Source organism: Typopeltis vanoorti, chromosome 2, assembly GCF_054136105.1.
Source record: "Typopeltis vanoorti isolate ZY-2024b chromosome 2, IOZ_Tvanoo_1.0, whole genome shotgun sequence".
Classification (NCBI taxonomy): domain Eukaryota; kingdom Metazoa; phylum Arthropoda; class Arachnida; order Uropygi; family Thelyphonidae; genus Typopeltis; species Typopeltis vanoorti.
The window spans coordinates 152,991,276-153,015,867 of NC_143550.1; the positions used below are offsets into that span (position 1 = coordinate 152,991,276).

The 24,592-nt window shown below is 35.1% G+C and overlaps 1 protein-coding gene across 1 annotated transcript in view; it reads left to right on the top strand.

Moving 5' to 3' along the window:
• Positions 1-22,322, top strand: part of LOC150109529 (uncharacterized) — a 614,993-nt gene extending 592,671 nt beyond the window's left edge. Inside the window, exon 5 of the mRNA XM_090413511.1 lies at positions 17,009-22,322. Within this exon, the coding sequence (XP_090269637.1) occupies positions 17,009-21,846 (4,838 nt within the window). The 3' untranslated portion in view covers positions 21,847-22,322. The remainder of the gene's footprint in view (positions 1-17,008) is intronic.
• The last annotated feature ends 2,270 nt before the right edge of the window (positions 22,323-24,592 follow it).

A 24,592-nucleotide genomic window follows, 5' to 3' on the forward strand; every position in this document is an offset into this window, starting at 1 on the left:
ACTATAAAAGTATCGGCAACTACTAGCGTAAGCTAAAGCACGTAGTCCAAGTACGTAGTACAAACTACGGCAATTCGTAGCAAAGGTGGAGAAAGTTCTGATCGCTATTCTTAGTATTTTCCATAATGTAAAACTCATCTCCTAGTAGATGTATGATGTTATACATTATGTGCTTTAGCTTACGCAAGTAGTCGCCGATACTTTTATAGTTACTATATTCGGCATGAAACTCTTTGATTCCGATCTTTGAGTTTCTTATTCGGTTTTAAAACAATGTGGGATTTAATCTCCCCTTAATTTAAATAACTAAAAATTATTTTCGAACCACGACACAAAATCGACTAAAAGACCTGGTTGTTATTTCAGCTGTGCAAAAATTCATGTGCATGAAGTTATACTATAATTTAAGAAGCGAAACAACTTCTGTGGAATTAATTTATAATTGAATAATCTATAAAATAGGCTATTAGTTAATGCATAAAATATTTGTTTCTTGATTTGTACATTTATGTTTTGCCATGATAGAAAAGAATTGGTTTACGATAGTTACTTATTATATGTGCTGTATTGTTTTGTGTGAGCCCCCCCCCCACACACACACAAAAGGTTGTAAACTTATAGTACATTGGACTGTGGACCAAAGTTTTTTTTTAATTCTCCGCTCCACCAGTAGGCTGGAGTTCGAATCTTACTGTGGGTGGTCGCTTGGTGCAAGACCACTACCCTGCTTATTGGAGACTTGAAGTGGCTTATAAAAAGAGTTCCGTATTTGATCTGTAGAGCAAGGGGGAAACGGATATCTAACCTTTAGCCCATCTTCGATACTTATATAAGATATGATGGATTTACTACAACCTTTCGTATATGGGACCAAACGCAAAAGCTCTGCTGGGATGACATATTTCTAATAATGGAATAATTAATATCTAATTCAATTTTATAGCAATAATAGTAACAAGTACAAATCTAACTGTTATATGGTTTCAAAATTTACCTGTAATTAACGGGTGATATTTAAAGTTTGAGACGTTAAATAAAATAAAGATGCTTCATTTGCTATTTTAAATGTAATATTTTTAATAATCACCTTTCTAATTATAGGCATTAGCTTCCAACACCGTTTGCAAATTTGTACTGATCCTGACATTTGAGAAACCTTTTACCCAATTATTAATATATTTCTTAATTATGTGAATGACAAATGCGTATTATTCGAAATACATATGTATTGATTTTTCCTAATTAATCTCCTTTATCTATTTTTATGACAATCTCGCCCATTAAATGCTTTAAATCTTTAGCTCTATATGCGCCTTAACCAACTAGATTGGCCGATAGGCAGATCCTCTGCTTTTCACTCATGAATGTCTTTTAAAAGATAATTTTCATCGCCTAGTGTGACACCATCTTAAGTCGCTCTTGGAAGCCTGAAGTAGTTGATCTCTAGAGCAGGGGAACCAAATCCCTTAACTCAACCACGCACTAGATGTTAAAAAATAAAAAATAAATAAATCAGGTACTGATGGGGGAGGATGACATAATCAGTAAACCCTTGCTCTAGAGACCACTCATGGTACTTGTTCAAGCTACTTCAGGCTTCGAAATAAGCAGGATGACAATCTCATACCCAAATTATTTACCACCTAACCTATTAATAATCATTTCTAAAAGGTATCAATTTATTTGCATGAAACATGCCAATGAAAAAATTCCTAAGATGGGGAAGGGCGCTGCTATTTATACAATCTGAAACTGCTGATATAAATGACACTTAACTTTTATTATTAACCGACTAATATATTTCCACAGACCTAATATAAATTTATCAACTATATTATTATTTATGGGAGGTGGGCGGGGAAGCCCATTCCATTCTTTCTATATTTGTTGCTCTTATTAAAGAACTGTCATGAATGAACTTACATTAATCCCATTGGCTTAACTTTATTTCCAGAATGAAAACGAACGAATAAAAATACATGCACTATAGATTGCATGTTCTTCTAAAGATTCTAATCTAAAGCTAACAATAGGAAAGTAGTGTTTACAGCAATCATTTTTCTTTTACAGATTCAGGAGAGTTTTCTGAGTCTTTGGAGCGAAGACGCCAAAATTGTGGAAACTTACAATGAACGCAAACTTGTTTCTGTCCTAAGGAGTTAGTCCGTGAATTTGAATGACCCAGAATTGCGGATAGTATTTGCCAAAGCACAAGTGACTACCATTTCTGATTTGTTATATTTTTGATTCACTGTTAGCTAACTGCTACAGAAAGATGTGTCAAGGAACAGCACTGTGGTGGCGTGTTCCTCGCATCTCCCAATATATCTCCATAATAAAGGATGGTTGGAAATTGTATAAATAAACGCTGTTATAACAATTCGTGTGATGTGTGATTATATTCATAAATACAACATAAACCAGGGGTATTTGCTGGAATAGGCGTAATAATCACCGGCACTTTTAATGTTCCAATCATAGGCGTCTGACGTTGTGCACATCAAAGAGGGTATTGTTGAAATTTCAGGTATACGTTTCTCAATGGAATTTCAACAACCAAAATTAAAAATTCCAGTATTTTTTACACAATGTTGAATATTCATATTATATTGATCAGTAAAGGAAATTTAATTAAAGTAAAAATGAAATAAGAGTAATATATTTCTTTAAGCATTCCGCGATACCATTTATTCGTTTACGTTCCTTTAGGAAATCTGCGGTCGCCATTGGTTTGGATGCGAAAGTTATTATTTTTGTTTGATAATTTAATAATATGAGAGGGAAAGCAGAAAAAAATTATTGTTCTTGTCAGAAGAGTATGTAAAAATAAATCGATTCTCAAGACTTTGTACAGTATTGATGTATTTTGGCGATGTGGAGGGGAACGTAACTAAAAAGATGATCTTTCAAAAAAAGATCGTCTCATCCCGAAAAAATCCTGAGTAAAAACACTTCATATTAATAAAAGATTTCTGAGGTGCGCTACACTAACAAAGGACTTTTATTTAAGCAGTCAAAACAGTTATATTCAACACACGAAAACCTATAACACAAAATTGCCGTGTATGGGAAAGTGGTTAAGGTAAAAGAAGAAATCTATTAGCAAATTTAATGAAAAGTTGGCGTGGGAGTTTATTCACTGGGAAAAACATTATAGGGAAGGTTATTCCAAAGAAGAAGAAGAATGAAAAGTTGGTTTGATATGTTGAGCGTTGACTGTGGAAGGAAGTTGGCCATTTAGCCTCTATTGGGGTTACTCTTTTTTTCATAAAATAACTTTTAACCGTTAAATTCTTCTTTTTTTTTTATTAGAATCGGTTTTATCAGTTAAAAAAACGGATAACAAGGAAAATAGTCGTAGTTTCTTAGTTTTAATAATTTTCTATTTCTTTTTTTTTTTTTTTCATAATTTCTTGTACAATTTTGTAGCTAATATGTTGTATATTTTTATTTCAGCTGTTGGTTCACTGCCAAACTCGTTCTCAACTGTCAGTGAAGACAAAAAGCGGAAACATCACACCACGTGCAAGTACTGTGGTCGGCATTTCTCGTTCTCCCGTAGCTGCACACGTCACGAAGAAACCATCCACAGAAAATATCGCCTGTTTTATCAGTGCAACATTTGCCAGAAGCGGCTCAAGACTCGGGACTACATGAGGGAGCATAAACGACGGTGTCATGGTGTGGATGACTCTTTACTCCTCTCCGACTAGACGAAAGGAAAGGGGGGGGGGGGAATTATACTTTTTGTGCCTTGTATTAGTGCGCATGTCTACAAGTGATAGCACGCATGTTTCTATTTTTTTCCCTCCTCTTTCGTAATATTTTTGTGTTGTATTTGTTTTTGTTTTCTCATCGATACCAAGTTGTGATCGGTGTTGTCTCATTTTTTTATATTTCAGACAACGACCTGCCACTAATTATAAGCGGAACATACATCGAAGGAAAGTCCCTCGAACAGCAGTCATCGTGTAAATACTGCGGTCGTCAATTTTCATTCCGAAATAACTGCATTCGCCACGAAAGGACAGTGCACAAGGTCGACCGCCGCATCTATTTCTGCAACATCTGCCAGAAGGCGTTGAAGACACAGCATTACATGAACGAACACAAAAGAAGATGCCACGGAGTCGACGATTCGTCAATGTTACCCACATAAAGGGAACAGGAGGAGGGGGGGATTTCACAAACTTGGTTGAGGGGGGGGGGGCTTTCTTTCCACCAAACAAACCCAGCAGCGAATCTATTTAGAGATCGAGGTGTGACAGCGTCAGCCAGTTTCTTTTTCATAATGCAACGTAAAGAAAACAGCAAACAACTGAGCAATAAACACATCCCGATCTATCTATGGGACTTCTTGGATAGCACGAAATCATCAAGAAACTTTATATTGAAGATTTAAAAAAAAAAAAAAAAATGTTATTTGTTTTGTATTATTTGTACGACGTTTCTGGTTTGCACTGCTTATGACCGGTTTGTATTTCTATTTCAGGCATTGCCCTCCCCCTAAACATTACTCGGGCTTTCATCGGAGGGAAGCTAATGAGCCAACAAACCACGTGCAAATACTGTGGTCGCCATTTTTCCTTCCGACGGAACTGCGTGCGCCACGAACAGACAGTGCACAAGACAGTACGCCTTATCTATCGCTGCAACATCTGCCAGAAGGCACTCAAGACCCAACATTATATGAACGAACACAAAAGAAGATGTCATGGAGTCGATGATACTTTGATCACATGAATGCTGCTATCTGGATATCGGGCTTCCCAGTCATCGAGGGGGAGGAGATGACTTTTGAAAAATTCTTGCTTGGAACAGTAATTTATACATCAGGGATTCGCTGTGTTTTTTTTATTAGTAAGTGTAGGGAATAGTTAGCACTGCCTATTGACTTTTGTGGCCACGGAAGCAAATAAGAATCTGATGGACTTGCAGATGATGAACAATCCTGAAGTTTTCCCCACTTCGTGTACTACTTAGATGGATCCCCACCATCCCAATTCCCTTCAGTTGTGATATCAACCGAACGAACCTTCATCAACAACTTGCAGCCCGCTGACCATCATCTACTGTGCCAAATTTTTACTGAAGACTTTGTAAATACGTATTTATCGTCGTGAAGTTCACTGCGCAGTCTAACCATGATTGTAAATAGTACAACTGCCTTGACACTACTTGTGTCGAAATGTATTTTTATTGCTATTTTAGTTACATGCTAATGAGTACATTAACTCCGAAACGGTTAAATTTCATAGTAACTCATCCGTACTTGTCAGTAGTCCTTCCCAATGTTCAAGAAAAGGATTATCCTTAAATGATGTCAATTTATTATTATTTTTTTTTTTTTTAATGGGAGGAGAAGAGATGTCTGATCTTCCTTGCTTCGTATCATAAAGATGTCAGGATTGTTTTTCTTTTAATAATATAAATAACATGAATGTTTGCCTTTAAATTTTTCATATAAATTTATTTCTATTTTTAACGCTTAATAATTATATTTATTTCTGTTTTTGCCACTTCGTCAATTATAGATATATATATATTTTTAATTTTATGTCAATCCCACCGATGAAAGTGATAGAATACACATTAAAGTTATATGGGCTAAGTTAGTTAATCGGAAAATCCTGCTCTGGAGACCGAACAATATGGAACTTTTTTCCCAGCCACTTCAGGTCTCCAGTAAGCAAGAGAGTGGTCTCACACAAGACGATGTAAATCATCTACCACCTATATGCATTTTTTAATCCGAAAAATTCAGTGTGATATCATTTAAGGATACCCTGAAGTCGGAGAGCTATACATAAACAGCATCATACCATTTTCTTTATCTCGCGTAACCACTGCTATTCAAGTGACATTGGGCAGCTATTCCAAACAGTGACTGGCCTTCTTTCAATGAAACTGCAATACTCACGTAATACACTATGCAAGTACTATATCTATATAAATAAGTTAATGTACGTGTTAATGTCAGTATTTTTTTTTCATTGCCAGATAATTATTTATGTGCATTTACTTATAAAGGTCAACAATGTAGCAAGGTGTCCTCATAATTGTAAGGATAAATCGACGTTTTCTGTTGCGTATTTTCTATCATTAATGCATTTTCTGTACATACACGAACTTTTCGCATCATTTGGCTTCTATTGGAATTTAAAGTAAAAATATTGTAAAAACAATTGCATAAATTTAATTACCGATTGATATTTGGGATGCATAATTTTTCTACAATTAATTATATTTGAATATGAGTCTTCATGACCAGCTACATGAATAATGATAGTATTTGACTTCTAGGATGTCAGTTAAATATATGAGCAAGAAAAGTAGAATTTCAATTTAATAACACTGAAATCGCTTTCTACCCAGTTATTAACTTGTAGGTTTTTAAAAAAGGGTTGGGGTAACTTCTTTAATTAAAAAAAAAAAACGAATTAATTTTAAAGCATATTTTATACAATGCACATCTATTTTATGATTAGAATTAGAATTTGTAAATTATGAAGATTAAATGTATCGGTAAGAAAATACCCTTGGCTTCGAAAATGGCTATTCTCTGCTATTTGCTCTATTTATTTAATAGTAGTTTTGTTCGAATATACACAGCGAAGACGAATATAACTCTTAACAGCGAGAAAGTGAAAATATTTCACATATCAGTTAACTGTTGTATATAAAATAAATATTAATATTACTATATTTATGATTTATAATATACATTTAATTTTTTTTTTTTTTGAGCACAAGCAACGCTGAAACCGGATTCTATTTTTTTCTTTTTTGTATTCTTATATATTATTTATTTATATCTATTTTCCCTTATTTAATTCAGCATTTAACCATTCCTTTTCCCCTGCCCTTGCCTCTTTAATTCATGTTGGAATTTATTATACGAGGACAGCAAGTATGCTCCTTCCAATTATAGTCCATTATCGTTATAAGTCTCTCTCTCTCTCTCAAGTGTTCATTCCATTTGCTGATATTTTAATACAGTTTATTATATCTTTATCCTGGGAAAAGGGAGAAGGAATAAGTACGCATTCGTATTGGAGCACTGTAGCAATATCAGAAATAACTTAATTTCTCAAAACACACCAAAAGGAGGCATGAAAATATATTAAATACCGTACCACGAAATTCCAAGGTGCGGGAGGGACCAGCAGTTGCTACAGAAATTCTAATGGCCTCAAGAGACTTGCAAAAAATTGTTGCTGGAAGTACTAAAACCGCAGGGTGTGTGTGTGGGGGGGGGGGGCTTTAGTCACACCTAATGCTAACCAATTGAAAACATTTGGTTAGCGAGAAACTTTGACGCCCTAGGCAAAGCTAAAAAATATTCTTTTTCCAACTAATTATATTATTATAAGAATAATAATGTTTTTGTGCCTTAAATATGATTTTTTTTTCATAATACTCTACACACAACAAACAGTCACGTGCAAACCATTATTGTTGAGGTTGTTCTCACAAAGAGAAGTATACAGTCTATTTCTTGTACACAACATATCGCAAAAAAACAATGCAATACTATAATCTTTAGAAAACACCCATCGGAAGTGAATTCCAGTGATTTGAGTGAAAAGTTAGAAATATAAATATCATAAAATTGAGTCACTGTATCGTTGTATTAAATTATGAGACTCTGTGTCATTTTTGGAATCGAATTAGAATTACTGATAACAAAGAAGGGTCGTGCGGCTGAATATCTAATCAGGCTTATTATAAGGTTGCCGACTGTTTCTACTAAGACAATGGACCACAGACCCTGTACAGGATGTTATTTCAAGTCCCTAAAATGCTTAAAATAATTTGTCTTTTCAAGAGCGATTTTTGACAACAGCTGTTTCGTATCAAGTTCGAAATACATAGATCTGCAGAGAAATTATGAGTCTTTGGAATCGAATTCGAAATGGAGGTTTCCGTATTCATAATTTTTTGAAGAGAGCAATAGAATAAGAAGAAAGAAAAAATTGAAGGTGGGGTATCGGGAAGTAGCTACCGTCTATTACCTATGCCCAGTACATTCGATAAAGTAGGTCTGTGTCTTCCGGAACCAGTGTTGACACGCGGGTAGTTTTACATCGGATATTAAGATCGAAAGTTGTTTAAAGATCGTTTACTTCTGCTCTTACTTGTTTAAAGTAAGAGCAAAGAAGTAACCGCATTAGAAATGCTCAAATTTTAGTACGCATGGCTGTATTGATAGCGATGCGAAAAGATAGACACATCGTTATGCATTATATTTTGAATGTAACTATTTCTGTCGTTTGTTTCCCCTCTTTCTTACCTGTGACGTGTTTTTATCATTGAACCATTCATATCCCGTACTTTGCCGATGTTTGGTTTCACGTCTACGAAACGATGTGTGCAGAACTACCGATTTATCATTTTAAAAGTTATTTTTAATTAATTAGTATTTCAAGTAGATTTTTTTTTTTTTCCAAGGAATCAGCTAGAAAATTTTAAAGAAAAAAAAGACAAGATCATTTAATTTAATGTTAGATTTAAACGACTTTTTTTTTTATCGTCATCCGGATGGAAGCTGAATGGTATGAAAATTTAGTTTATGAAAATGCTTTTCACGATTTTTATACATTAGAAATACTGCTATTTTAGATAAATCAACTAATATAAATTTTAAAACAATTTAAAAAAAAACTAACATTTAAAAAAATACTGATCTATTCTCGAAATGGCTGTTTGGCTGTTCATCAAAGTACAAACAAAAGTAATGTAATGGTAATTAAAGCAATATGTGGATATTTCCTGAATATCGGGGGAGTCCTTTCCTGTTAAAATATATATGGTTAGGCAGACAGACTCGAAGTTACTAATTGGTGTTTTATATGTTTAGAATGTAATTAGAGAAGACTAGTGATTGTAATTCTTACTTGTTTATTATAACTCATCCCCTGTTGAAATAGCTATCAGTTTGCACGGCATATTTATTATACGCAGCTATGAACTCATTACCATAATTGTTATTGTGTATGAGAATCCAATGTTTTTTTTTTTTTTTTTCGGTGATGGGGAAATTTAATTTGCAAAGTATTGAATATGTATCCGTACGTGTGTGCGTGTATGTTGGAAACTTTTATATGCAAATGACGTATTTAAGAATACGCTGTTTTTCATTTTTATCTGGACTCATTTTCGTATTTATTGGGTTCCAGCAGCCTCTTTCGATGGAAAAAAAAACAAAAAAAAACTTAACACTTTTAGATTTTTTGGACTCAAAGTATATATATGCCAAGATGACCTCGAGGTGTAACTATCACTATTACACAAATATATGCATTTTGTAGCGAACGAAGTATGATTTTTTATTAGCTGGAACTTGTAAATATGAATGATCATCAGAAATAAAATTGCATTATTCATATATCAAATTTATTCATGTAATGTTTGTTTGTTTGTTTGTTTCCTCTGCCCACGAATTAATTTTTTTTTTTTTTTTTTAATTCATTTCATAATTCTATACTCCTGTTAAAATGCAAGGTTTGGTGTGACCATGCACTTGAAATCTCGGAGGATAATATAACAAACACAGGGATTCTAAGTAAAGAAACCAATAAGACTTAGTATACTTAATCAGTTCGTATTTTCCATGCGCTTAAAAATATATATACACTACATTAAAAAAACTGTTTAAATTGGTTTAAAGCAGTAAGTTCCTCCATTTGTGGCTTTAAAATGTTAAACACGAATTTCACAGTTACGAAGTATCACAAAATTGAGAAAGCACCAAGACTGAAATGATGGGGAGAAATCTTAAGGTATATAAAAAGAACATTTTAAATAAGAGTGGGAGAATGGTTTCCTTAAGAAAACTGATCAGTCTGCTGGATAATGTGTGATTATGAAGTTTGAAGAAATTTGGAAGTTAGAAAACACATTCAATGTAGCTTTGTGACATGCTTTTTTTAATGCATTTGCAGAGCAAATTAAACAATTAAATGAATACTTGGTTTTTAATTTTAATGCATAACGTATACATTTTATATAAACACAGAATTACATAAAATAGAGCTGCAGTACACGAAAACACTTGGGCCTATTAACAGTATTATCCATATATTGTGTTTCTAGACTGACTACATACATTCAACCAGGAAAGCATCATTTCATTGGAATGTCATTTAATTCATTACAACGGCTTATATGCAGCGAAAGTATGTGTTAAAAGAGGCAAACGAACAGAGAAAGGATGCACAATACGATGTTCAACCCAGACCAATAGATAAAAAATAAATTAACTGGGTTTTTAGGTTGTATACATCCAAAAACATCTCCATTTATCACCACTTTCTTGGGTTCATAGAAAGTTTTTTTTTAAGCACGGTTAACAACCGATCTTAGACGAAAATAACCTGTTTTTTATCAGAAAGGAGAAGTGATAATAATATACGCAGTGGACAAACATAATACACTGTCGCCTTGTGGGTTGAGTTGGATCGCCAGACAAGCTGAGAAAAGGGTTCTCGTATCGATAATTTTGATATGTCCTCATTGCGTTTACGTTACTCATCTATTTCTGTTTAACAGAGTAAATGTAAACATCGTCTATTCAGTGACTGATTTCGCCTCTACACTCCTGAGTGACTGATTTGTGTTTTTATTTCAGGCCCATTCATAGCTTCTCGTGTGCTCCAAGGCAAGAAGGAACGATCGCTCCTGAACAAGCAATTCACCACCTGTAGATACTGCGGTCGCCACTTCTCCTACAGTCACAGCTGTCTGCGACACGAAAGGACTGTGCACAAGAAAAATCGCGTCACCTACTACTGCAGCATCTGTCACAAGCCCCTGAAGACGCTACATTACATGAATGAACATAAAAGGAGATGTCATGGCATCACCGACAATTTAATCGAGATCTAATCCGTAAGAGACTTTTTTTTTTACAACTCCCCGCTATGATTGGCTTTGCACTCAGATTCCTGTGACGTAATCAATTACAAAAAAGTGACACAATTAGATAAAAACTTAACGGAATCAGGTAACACAATATGCAGTGAAGCTGTGATCAAATTCCAAAGCCATCATCTGTTTGTTTCTATCCCGCTTGCTAATCCATTTAATTTTTTTACACACAAAAAAAAAAGAATATTAAAGTGAACAAGGAAGAGTTTGAATCGTAAATTTGATTCTTATTCCGAATAACATTATGATAAGAATCTATATATCAAATAAAAAAAAATTAAAAACGAGACTATTTAGATAAAAATTAGTCCAATGCAAGATAAACAGAAATTGCAAACGGGGACCAACCAATCTCTTTCTGTTTATATACCAACATACCCATTGTTTGTGATAGCAATCAAAAATAAATAAACGAAAGTGGTGTTTAGATTATTTGTTTATTAGTGATTATGTTACGGAATTAAAAAACTGATTATATGCAATGAATCGATGTGTTAATCGCAATGCCAGTAGCCTCCTTTCTTGCTTATAAATAAAAATCAATTTACTTACCTTTTTTTTAAAAAAAAAAAAGAAAGAAAAGTATGTCTAAAGCTTGAATTAGTAAACCTTTACCCGAGTGACTAGCAAAATTGGAAATGAACACAAAGAGACTACCAGTTATGCAACAGTAAGGATTTTTTTTATTATTATTTAATAACACAGTCTGACTGAAAAATGGCATTTGCTGTTCAGGTTCCACTAATATAGTGCGTTTTGTCAGTGGGTACAGTTTGAATTTCCATTTCACTTAGTTATTACAGAATTGTAAATCACTATACACGTAGAGTTCTTCGTTGATGCATTTGATGATTTTTTCCTCTTTGAATATAGTCCGCTTTGTTGTTTTGCACTTTGATATTATTGAATAAAAGTTTGTTCTCCGAGACTTTTTTCGATTTCTATTAAAAATTTTAAAAAATTCACATAAGCGATAGTAAATTGTTGAATGAATTATTTTTCTCTTTAAATCTTTTGGAATCAATTCTATTTTTAAAAAACGCCCATTCAAATTCATCGAGTGAAAGGGTGAATTTTATGCAGTGAAGTAGGTGGAGTGACTGATAGTGCATGTTTTACATACAACCATGAATATTGTTTCACAGTCAAATGAAGACGATTTAATAGGATTATACATATTTGTATGGATCGCATTTCTAGTTTGTTATATATGGTAGTCAGTTCCCATGCAAACTGCAACAAAACAATAAGATGAAAAGTATACCGCAAGTGTATTCTTCCCCCCCCCCAAAAAAAAAAAAAACAGAAAAGAGTATTTTGAGCATAGGAAGTTATGTTCGGATTTTTATGAATGAGAAAAACCATTATCGGAAACGTTCCGATGGTTGTATTTAATTTTACATTCTATTGTGAATATGATTTTATATTGTTTGTGCGTATGTCATTTTCTATGTTATTTCTTTATCGCACTGTCATTAAGAACATTTATGTATTTTTCTATCTGAAAATGTGCAATAAACAAAACATTGCAAACTATGAAATACTGTTATTATGTGTCTCTGTTTTTTTTTTTTTTGTAACTCGCAGAAATAAACATGAAATAATAATAAAAAAACATTCCTTTCTGGAAATGAGTCATCTTTATGAAAGAAAATGTTTAAATCATATTCCAAAAGAAAAAGAAATACTGGGATCTACATGAGTATTACTTTAGTGCAAGTCGGGGGGGGGGTACGTTTAGAAACAACTTTTACTCTCAAGATTCGGGTTTTGAAGTTGGAACCAAAGATCTTGTCATCCTGACTTTTTTTTTTTTTTTTATTGTGAGACAGCATAATTTTAAAAGAAAGAAAGAAGAGACGTTCTTAGTCAATAAGTATGAATTTACTTAGTAAATAAGATTTATTTACTTTTTATACTTTTTTCTTTGTTTTACATTTTATCAAAAGAATATTTTTCTATCTGCTTTTGGATTCAAGTGGTATGCAGTTATCATAGTAACAAGAGTCATGATTACATTGGGCACTTACGACTTTTTTTTTTTTTTTTGCTATCCTTCTTACACTAATCTAAGCAATCCCGACCTTTTCTTTGACATATGACATTTGACTGATGTAGTTTGAGCACTAAGCACTTTAATATTGAGAATTTGCAGACTAGCAAACAGGAGAAAGAGGGGTGATATGATTGAGACTTACAAACTTCTGAAAGGGTCATACAGGATTTCAGTTGATGTAATTTTTCTTTTGATGATGGGTGGGGAAAGGAAGAGAGGGCATCCTTGGAAGCTGAGAATGAAAGCCGCCAAGAAGGGTGTGAGGACTAGATTTTTCTCTCAGAAGGTGGTGCGTGATTGGAATGGATTGCCTTTGGATGTTGTGAGTGCAAGCATTGTGAATGAATTCAAGAATAAGTATGATAGCTGGTGTGCATAGCATGTGGCCTCCCTCGATGATTCTCTGACTCTCTGGAGGTCTCTCTTAACAATAATAATAATATGCTTCAGTGTTGACCACAGAAAACCATCTTATTTCAAAACAACATAAAATGAGAGGGCTTTGAGAACTATCTTTCCCTCCCCCTCTTCTGCCACATGATTTTTCTTGCCTGTTCCATGCTCAACCCTTCATAACTAGAGTCCAGGTTGATAGGTTCACTCATATGTATTTTTAACTGCTTTCTTCCCCCCCCAAAAAAAAAAAAAAAATTTTTTTTAAAATAAACCAGAAACATCTCATTTTTTTTTCTTTTCCAGCAAAACGCAAAGATCCACTGGGAATTCGAATACTTCAAGGAATATGGAACTCTTCAACTCCCTTGAAGTTTTCCGGCTGTTTAGCTAAGCTGCGAGACGTCGAGGACAACCACACGATGATTACTCCAGACATCGATACTGTGCAAGAAGAGGATGCACACTCCAATCTGTCTGCGACAACCCGGAAGCAAAGCTTTCCCAGAAAGAAAAAGGAACAGCAGGCTCGATTTCCATGCCGATACTGCTCCAAGAGTTTTTATTGGTCGTACGATCGCAATCGACACGAAAACGTGCATTCTGAGATTCGTGATCTGTTTGTGTGTCACATCTGCAAGAAGGCACTGAAGACCAAAAGATATATGGAAGAACACATCCGAAGAATGCATCCTTTAAAAGTAAATAGCAAGTGACAATAGTGTAGCCATTGCACGTTAATTTACAGTATAGTGTCAGAAGAAAAAAAAAAAAAACACAAACAACCCCATCGTACCGCTGGAGTTAGTTCCTAGCCATCAGTGTCAGCCATCATAGTAATATTCATTTTCATTGATATAAGGCGTCTTCCTTCATCCACCGGACGTTATATGTGACTTCCCACCTGTTGAAAAGTGATTTTGTTTCATTCGGCAGTATACCATCCTTCACTAGCACATCATACCGTCAGAATGTTTTTATTATTATTATTTTGATAATTTAAATGTTCACCTGATTGAATTTGTGTTACCAGTTCTGTAGCCATCTTGTAGGCTGGCACATATCACAAAGCGCAACATTGGATCACCTAACCGCGGGTGTCACTGTATCGAAAGTATCATTCACAGGTTGATGAACTTGGGCATAGAATCCTATATAAACTATATACACGAGTATCTATTTTTAAGCACTTGTAATGTGATGGATAATAATGCATTCATACATAATATTGCACACTGCATTATTCAGGGATCTCAATGCAACTATTATACCTATTGTAAATTCTATACTTTTGAAGTGTTTTATTTTCTTATTTCATTTACAAAGTACCATTTGTATGTTCACATGTTTATGTAGTGAAAACTGTAGAAAAGGAATTTACAATAAACGCAAGTTGTGAATGTTTATTGTATTTTTTTTCTCTAAAGAAAATAGACATCAAGTATCACATATGTTAGTATATATTTCCTCGAAGAACTTTTGAATTGTATGAGCTGCTTTTCGTGAAACTTTTCTACGAATATTATACTATCTTCAATGTTGTATTTGCTAAGTCTCTAAAATTACGTGTGATGATATATGCACATACATGAGATAGTCATATATTTGGTTGCTATATTTTTAGTTCTCCTACGCATATTACCATAGTCATCGAACAAGATCTGGCAAGGTAAAACTTCACTAAAATTTTGTACGTGGTCTTTGTTAATAATGGCTGAAGCCAAAACATAAAAGGTTCTATGAGAGATAAATATAGAACTATCGGTAATCTAAAGAGATAACAGAGAATGGCAATTGTGTTGTCAAGTACGATATTTTAATATGATTGTATTAGATTTCTGGTGGTCATCTTGTGCTGTCGAGTTAAGAATGCTGTGGCTGAGAAGAGCGTTTGCTAGTCATGTGTCAATAAAATTGTCACTTCGAATAAAGGCCTGAATGTGGTAGGTTTTACGTGTTTATTCTTTGAAGCAGTTTATCTAATTTAAAAGGCATTTTTCTTTCACTAAGATGATTATCGAGTTTTTTTACACATATATTTCTTCTTTATTTTTCAGATTGTCGGATACAAATAGCAAACCAAAGTTTCTTTCAGGAAAAAAGACAGACAGATCATCTGCCGATTCCGCAAACTAATGCTGTGGAAGAACAAAAATCAACGGGAGTAGGCGAAACTGTATCTCATTATCCTACCAACAAGCGGGAGTTTTCACTAAAGAGGAGGAAAAAGAAAATGGCTACTGGCTTTCCCTGTCGGTATTGTACAAACACCTTTTACTGGTTCCAAGATCGAAATCGTCACGAAAAACTTCTCCACGCAGAGGTTCGCGAACTATATGCATGTCGCGTTTGCAAAAAGGCTCTGAAGACGAAGCAGTATATGGATGAACACATGAGAAGAAGACATCCCGAAGAGGCAGAACCGCGAGAGAGAGAAGAATCGGAAGAAATTCACAATGAATCGGGGTTTTTAGAAATAAGAGATCATTTAATGTAATACGTTACTTCAGTTAAGAATTGAACAATAACTATCAACGTTGTTGAAGTCGCTATTAATCTTATTTTAGTATATTGTTGACCTAACAGTAACTGGAAATAGTTCGGTGTATATTGATATTTCGTTCCATTCACTTTGTGACCTCGTAATATTAGTTCCTATTTGATAACTATGTTCCTTAATATTAAATGCATTTCATACCAGGAGATTCTACTTCGTTAATTAATGCAATTTGTCAAATGATTTCGTAGCACTGCTAATTTTACTTCAGTAAATGTGGTGTGAATGAATACTAATATCTCTTCTTACTGGTGTGATGTAATGTAGTTTAATTAGTCGGGAAAAAAAAAGTTTTGAAAATAGTCACATTTAATTCAGTTTGTCAAGCTAAATACGATCATTTTAAGAAATGTCCATAAATATTTATTGCTTTTCTTTTACCGATAAATCTTTTCCTTATCCGTCGTGATAAAATTGCAGATTACAATTACAATGAATTCTTTTTAAATTTAATATGAAATGAAAGTAATGCTGGTTTTCATCACAGTGACTTTTGTCTGTTACTTTCAGCCTCCATAGCCGAAACTCCATAAATGTCAACTTATCAAAAATGGTTGTATTTACTTATTAGAACGGATTTCGCTAAAATGCTGAGCCTTTCCTTAATCCCTACATCTTTCACTTCAATGAATTTTGTTACATAATATTAGTCTGGTGATTTAAAAAAGAGGATTTTTTTTCCAAAAGCAATTTTTTTTTTAATTACATAAAATAACGATGAATATTTGTTAACCTTTCTTTTAAGGATTAATCTGCTAATAGTATTATTTTTAATAGTACTACTATTACTTATTTTACTAATTTTCAGTATGCATTTATGCCACATATACTGTTAAAAATCACTCTGCGGTGAACTCTAAATTGCCTTAAGTACAGAAGTAGAAACCAAGGAAGGCACCTCAGTGATAGAAACAGAGCAATGAAGTTTGTTGGTCATAATTCATATAGGACATTCTGTCTGATAATAAATAATATGTGATGCCAGTAAAAGAATGTATTTAAAAAAAAAATTATTTTGCAATAAAAAAGCTAAATAAAACTTTTGCTTAAAAGACTGTTTTCTCTTTCTTTAGATCTCTTAAGGAAACAGATACTGGCCTTGCGTTTGCTGGCTGGAAGAACAGATACAGGCCCCAACTCTACTTGTAGAAAGGTTTCAAGTTGTATTGCACGTCTTCGATGGTTGACTTCAACATCCAGTGACACTCGATCTGATGACGATTCATCTACTAGCTATTCTCCTCCTGTCGAGTTCTCAGGCGCGGAACCGCCACCTGCTAAACCTAAACAAACAACGGATAAACCGTCTGCTATAAAAGCATCTTCTCGCCATTTACCGCCTACTGAATCATCACCGTCTGAACTAGCATCCGACTTACTACCTTGTATGCAGATATCTGAATCACTGCCTACTCAAAGCGAACCACGAAGTGACACAGTGTATTCTAAAGAACCATCTCCCCAATCTCCTTCATCTGCCGAAGCCTTACCTAGTACATCGTGTCATCAACCATCATCTGCAAAACTATCATTTACTGAATTAGATTTTGACATATCAGAAACATCCCCGAATTCACAACATGAAGAACCCTTGCCTGGCACGTTGTCTCCTCAATCGTTATCTACAGAACCGTCTCACACTGATCCATCATTTGTAGTGTCATCTTTGTCTGATCACTCATCAGCTACACTATCTTCCACTAGTGATCCAACGGCCACTACTATGCAGGTTACCGAAGAAGTGCGCTCACAGGATAAATTGTCGAGTGATGATAAAAAATTTCCCTGTCATTATTGTATAAAGAATTTTTCAACCTGGCGCAGGCGAAATATGCACGAGAAATTGTTTCACGTTTACAGTTGGAGAAAAGATGAAGGAAAAGGCAAAACAGTAACCACTGACCAAGGAATTCGTGAAGAGAAAGAGAGAATAAAGACCTCTCTTTCTTACTCTACCAAGAAACCATCCCTTCCTTTTATGAGCAGCAAAAGACACCAAAAAGGGCTCCGCAAGAAAAGTTCTTCGTTGCCCTCACTGATGATCAGTTGTGAAACAACATTTAAAAAATCATCTTCAGACGGTTCATCAGCAATTTCTAGAGATATCGAGCATGTTTCTTCTCCAGCTACAAACACAACAGAAACGTACAGTTGGACATCACAGGCTCCAATCAGTTCATTCATTGATGATAAAACGAACTTAACTGCTGAACATTCAGCACTGCCTACTTCGTCTGCGGAAACAGGAGAAACAGCAGAGAGCAATCAAAAGGTACATATTATATATATAGACACTGATCCGACTCCATTTCAGAAAAGTTCGGCGATGGGAAGTTCTTCGATATTGGATTCTACAAGTTCTCTAGCAAATATTGTAAAGTTATATGCTTCTAATCTTGATGAATCAAAAGAAAAAGAGAAATCTTCTCCCTTAAAAAGTTCAAAATCTGGGAGTGTACCATCTTCAGAAAAGAAAGATTCAACTGTTATTCTAGCTCAAGAAGAGGTATACAAAGATGCATCAACTGCAGAACGAAAAGCTCAGATTTTACACAGTCCTGCACATACTGATAGACCAATTTCAAAAGCAGAAGATCCAGTTTTAGAAAATGGTGTGTCTATTAAGGTGTCAACTTCTGAGGAAAGAGATCCGATCTTATACGGCCCTTCTAGTGAACCACCCGATTCAGAAAAGGGTCCAATACTAAGCAGTGCGAGCTCTGCAAATCAACAAGAGAGTCAAGAAGAATGTAGTTCTGCACATACTGATGTATCAACTCCCAAAAAAGGAGATCCAGTGGTGAGAACTATTACCAAACAAAAGATAACAGAAGGGGAACCTTCCAGAACCACAGATGCCTCGACTGAAAGGCAAAAAAGTCTACACGTTACTGAACATTCTGGTATGCCAATTCCAGAAAATAAAGACCTGATTTTAGACACTTCTGTACCTAAAGATACACCACCTCCCCAGGAAAATGTTCCAGTCTTGTACAGGTCTAAGCCTAGTGAACCATCCCCTTCAGAAGAGGAATCAATACTTAGCAGAGAGAGTTCTGTAATTGAACAACAGGAAGTTCATAGTTTTGCACCTAGTGATGTATCAACCCCACAAGAAAAGGCTCCAGTTTTGCATAGTTCTAAGCTTAGAGATGCATCATTTTCCAAACAGGAAGATTCGGGATTAAGGAGCACTAGATCTATAACCCAGCAAAAAACTCAAGAAATGTCACCTAGTTCTAAAACTACAAGGGAAACAACCAAAAAGCAGCAAAGCCGATCTTTACCTATTTCTGAACATACTGATATGCCAATTGCAGAAAGGAAGGATCCACTTTCAGACAGCTGTGCATCATCTAATATACCAACTTTCGAGGAACAAGACCCAATCTTATCCAGCTTTTCTAAACCTAGTAAATCATCCCATCCAGAACAGGATCCAATGGTTAGCAGAGAGACTTCTGTAATTCAACAACAGGAAGTACATAGTTCTTTACCTAGTGATATGTCATCCCCACAAGAAACGGATTCAGTTTTACATAAGCTTAGAGATGAATCATCTTCCAAACAGGAAGATTCAGGATTAAGGAGCACTAGATCTATAATCCAACAAAAGACTCGAGAAATGTCACCTAGTTCTAAAACTACAAGAAAAATAACTAAAAAGCAGCAAAGCCCATCTTTACCGACTTCTGAACATACTGATATGTCAATTACAGAAAGGAAGGATCCACTTTCAGACAGTTCTGCATCATCGAATATACTAACTCCTGAGGAACAAGACCCAATCTTATCCAGCTCTTCTAAACTTATTGAACCATCCCATCCAGAACAGGATCCAATGCAAAGCAGAGCGAGTTTGGTGATTCATCAACCGACTCCAGAGGATATATGTAGTTCTGCTTCTACTTGCATGTCACTTCCACAAGAAAAAGGTCCAGTCTTGCGTAGTTCTAGACTTAGAGGAGCATCAACTGCCAAAAAGAAAGACCTTATGGAAAGCAGCGCTAGACCAATAACCCAATTAAAGACTCAAGAAGGGGCATCCAGTTCTATAACTTCTAGTGTATTAACTGAAAAGGAGAAAAGTCCAACTTTATGTACTTCTGAACTTACTGATATGCCTAGTCCAAAAAGAAAAGATCCAATTTTATACAGTTCTGCGTCTACTGATGTACAAATCGCCCAGGAAAAAGGTCCAGTCCTTCACAGTTCTAAGTCTAGTGAACCATCCCATCCCGAAAAGGATCCACTGCTAAGTAGTGTGGGTTCTGTAGTCCAACAAGAGAATCAGGAGAAAGTATGCAGTTATGCCTCTGCTGATGTATCTACTCCACAAGAAGGTCCAGTCTTACGCAGTACTAAACTTAGAAAAGTAGCAACGCCCAAGAAAGATCCCTTATTAAGCACAAAGACTCGAGAAGCAAGACGCACTTCAATTACAGATGCATCAACTGAAAGGCAGAAAAGTCCTGTATGCATTTCTGAACAACCTGACATGCCAATTCCAGAAAGGAAACACAGTTTAGACAGTTCAGTGTCTACTAATCTACCAACTCCCAAGGGAAAGGATCCAGTGCTTAGCAGTGCGAGTTCTGTAATTCAACAAGACAGTCAAGAGATGGCATGTAGTTCTGCAACTACTGATGTGTCAACTCCACAAGAAAAAGGTCTAGTCCTACGCAGTAGTAATCTTAGAAGTGCATCGACTCTCAAAAAAGAAGATTCAAGGTTACGCAGTTCAAGAATTGCAGCCGCATCAATGGAAAAGCGAAAAAGTTCAACTTTATCGATTTCTGAACGTACTGATACACCTTTTCCAGCAGAAAAATGTTCGATTTTAGATAGTTCTGTGTCTATCGATGCAGCAACTCCACAGAAAAAAGGGTCAGCCTTGCATGGTTCTAAGCTCATTAGAGTACCAGCTCCAGAAAAGAAAAGTCCATTACCAAGTCCCGTAACTCAACAACAGACTCAAGACGTGTGTAGCTCTAAAATTTCAGATGCATCTGCACTTATTGAAGTGTCAACTCCACAAAAGGAAGAACAAGTGTCACACAGTTCTAAGTCTAGTGACATATCATCCCAAGCAACAGTTCCAGAAAAGAAAGTTCTGTTCTTAAGAAAACCTAGATCCAAGTCTGCATCAACTCAAGCAGAGGCTTTAATGAAATTACGTAGTTCCAGATCAACAGATGTTTTAACTCCGAAAAGGAAAGGTCCAGATTTGCGCAGTTCTAAACGTATTAGTTCATCTCTGGAAGGGAAATCTTCAATTTTATATTCTCTACTTTCTGATACTTCAGTTCCACGGAGTTCTATATCCACACCAACTTCACAAGAGAAATCACCAATTTCACTGACGTCTAAACCTACTCATCGATCACTCGAGAGGCCTGTTGATAAATCAACTCCAATGGAGACAGCCTTACTTTTGCGCACTCAAAGTGTGCCTATTGGGTCATCAAGACCAGGAAAGAAAGCTTCAGTTTTATCAAAGTCTGCACCTCCTGGTCCATCAACTTCAGTTTTGCCAAGTTCTCCTTCATCAACTCCAGGAGAAAGAGGTCTACGTTTACGCAGTTCTGTACGTTCAGCTCGGTTATCAGTACGAAGAGTGTTGCGCAGCTCAGACCGAGTTAGCTTTCCAACAGTTGCATCAAAAAGAAGCGGCTCCTTCAGTCTAAAGAAAGCTTACAAGAAAAAGAAAGAGGAAAAAGAAGATTCCATCTCTAGAAAAGACACTTCCTTACCACATCGTAGGATGCCAATTTCTGGTACACCTAGTAAACGTGTCACAAAAACATCTAGACAACTATTTGAAACTCGTTCGTCTACCGTTCACGCAGGAAAGGCTAAAAAACATCAGGAACATCCAAGTGGACGTCAGAAGAAACCACGCAAAGAGTAATCGAAAAGCAACTTGCATATGTGGCTTGAGAAAACTCTAGTGGTTTTTCTTGATGCGTATACGCCTTTGAAATATTATTGACATCTTTGACTATATTAAGACAAACAGAGGGGCTAGACTTCTTCTTTTTTTTTTTAAATATATGTTTTGATTCTTTGTTTTATTAACGAACCAGGGAATTCCTGGAAGTTATTCTTTCTTGCTGCCCCTCTTTTTATAATAAAAAGTATATTATTACAAGATATTAATCTTAATAAGGTATAAATGTATAAGGTATGTTAATATATGCTAATTATAACTAAGTAGATATTTCAGTAAAAATTAATACACCAGAATACTTACATTCAAAATTTAATTTTGCACCTATGTTTAAGGTATGTTAATGTTGTAGTGAGTTTATATATATATTTTTCCCCCTTATATAACTAATATATTTGTATGAAGTTTAAAAATAAAGGATCAGGTGTTTCATTTGACTAATGTTTCTGTCTGTTCTTCAGACTTTCTTTTTTTCACAGGCGATTACAAATGGGGAATGCTATTTGATAAAGTATTTACTCGTTTTATTGGGAACAGAAGCAATATATGTGTGACAGGAAAGACTACAATATATTGAAATTTCAATATGGTACACAATACTGTAATTTTCAGTCTAAATTCAATTTATATACCCCCCCCACGCTTTCTTACAACGGTTTCTTTCTCTTGCAACAGCGGTAGTGTTATAAAGAACGGTTTTTAATTAACACTGCAGAAAATCCTAGGAATTGGGGGGGGGGGACTACAAAAATATAAATAAATACAAACATGAAAAAGAAGCGCGTAGTTTGACAGAGGGTTTCCTTTGATTATATCAGTGTGTTATTATAGACATAAACCTTTCAACATGTGTGATAATCTTGTTTTAGATATATATGCATATATATAGATACTTATCTGTTGCTACAGAGAGAGAGATGGGGTAATATGATATTGTACCCTTACAAGTAAAAATGGAACTTTTTTTTTGTTGTTGTTGTATTCCATAAAGCAAACTTGCACATCTTAATTTCCCAAGCATCAGTCTAGGTTATGCCATTGCCATCTTAGTCCCAAGTTAACTGTTGAATGTATCGCTAAATTTGGAAATTTTAGTAGATTTTAATTTCTGCGACCCAGCAATCTTGCCAGGCTGCAGTCATCCGGTTCTAGAAAAACGGGAATTTTGACCTTATGCATGGCAAAATGGATGGCAAGGTATTCAGGCCGAAGTACGATGCGTGAGGATCAAGTCTCCCACTGCACAGACAAAACAGTATCATGAACAGAATGGTTTTTTTTTTTTTTTTTTTTTTTTTTTTTGATTCGCAGATAAACAACAACAAATATTGGAGGAAATCGAACTTTGGAGGTGGGGGATGAATAAAGTTTTCGTGGAAAGTAGGAGATAATTTCGGGACATTCCAGTGGTTAAATTCAGCCTGGCCCCGGCCCTTTTTTTCTGTTTTGTAACTTTTCTCCCTTTAAGGTAATTATGCCTACATTATTGTGTTATTATTCAACAATTGTTTACAGTTTTGAATGTGTATACAAATTCAATATCAACAGTCACCTGCTTATGAACGCGTGATGAAAGGGAAGGGGAGGTTTGGAGTTTCCCGTAATGCGTTATCTTGCAGCGATTGACATGCAAACATTATTGCAGCGTAGTGTAGCGGAAATTTGACAGACTCGTAGCGATATTTTGTCTTTTCTAGTTGGCAACACTGTCAGCAACCAACAATAGAATAGTATTAGCAGTTATTTATCAGAGCTCGTGATTGTGAAAAAGCACAAAGAAAATCGTGTAACATTTTTTGTGTTTATGTAGGCCTACTATTTCAACTATGGATAAGTATTGGTACCTTCTTTAAACGGAAAAATAGCTCAGATGACAGTGATAATACAAAACAAGTTTGTAATGACAGCTTGTGTGTGGTTTCTGAAGAGAAAGAAGTCTGTAACGAATCTACAGAAACACAGAATTCCCATCAGTTGCAATGTATTAATACGTTGAACGAAAGGAAAGATTTGCCGACTTGCTGGACCAGTGGTAAATACAATTGGTTATTTTGTAAGGGCGGAGGTTTGGGGTATATAACATGTGCAGAGGTAAAGACTCTACGCGCAAGTTATTCACATCAGGGTATTCACTTGGCATCAGAGTGGATGAATGGATTAATACGTATTAAAGGGGAAGGGTCTAAACAATGCCAATAAAAGCAACTCAGAAATAAAATTTATGAAGACAATGATTGTTCAATGTTTCCACTGTCTAAATAAGTTAAATTAAAAATTTACTAAGGAATCTGAGTTATTTATTTCATCATTATTGTATTTCCACTTTTTTTTTTTTTTTCATTTCTGCATTTACGTAACAAGCTGAATAGGCCTACTGTTTTTTCATCGCTCATATAACTTAATGTTATCTTATCCCAGATGAGTCTTTGACTCCATGAGGTCTTGGGGTAGTCATAATTATTATTATTATCTTAAATTGAATTATCTTTTATTATGTTAGAAGTATTATATTAACCTGTATTTATATTTAATGTTTCTGGTGGTATGGAAGAGAAGGCCTGATGGCTTTAACTCCACCGAAATAAATAAATAAAATTTTAAAAAATGTTGCGACAATCAACAACAATCTATCAATAGCCTGATATTTATGATCCTTACTTTAAGGGCCCCCTTAGCTTATTCGTTTAGAATTTAACCACTGGGGCAT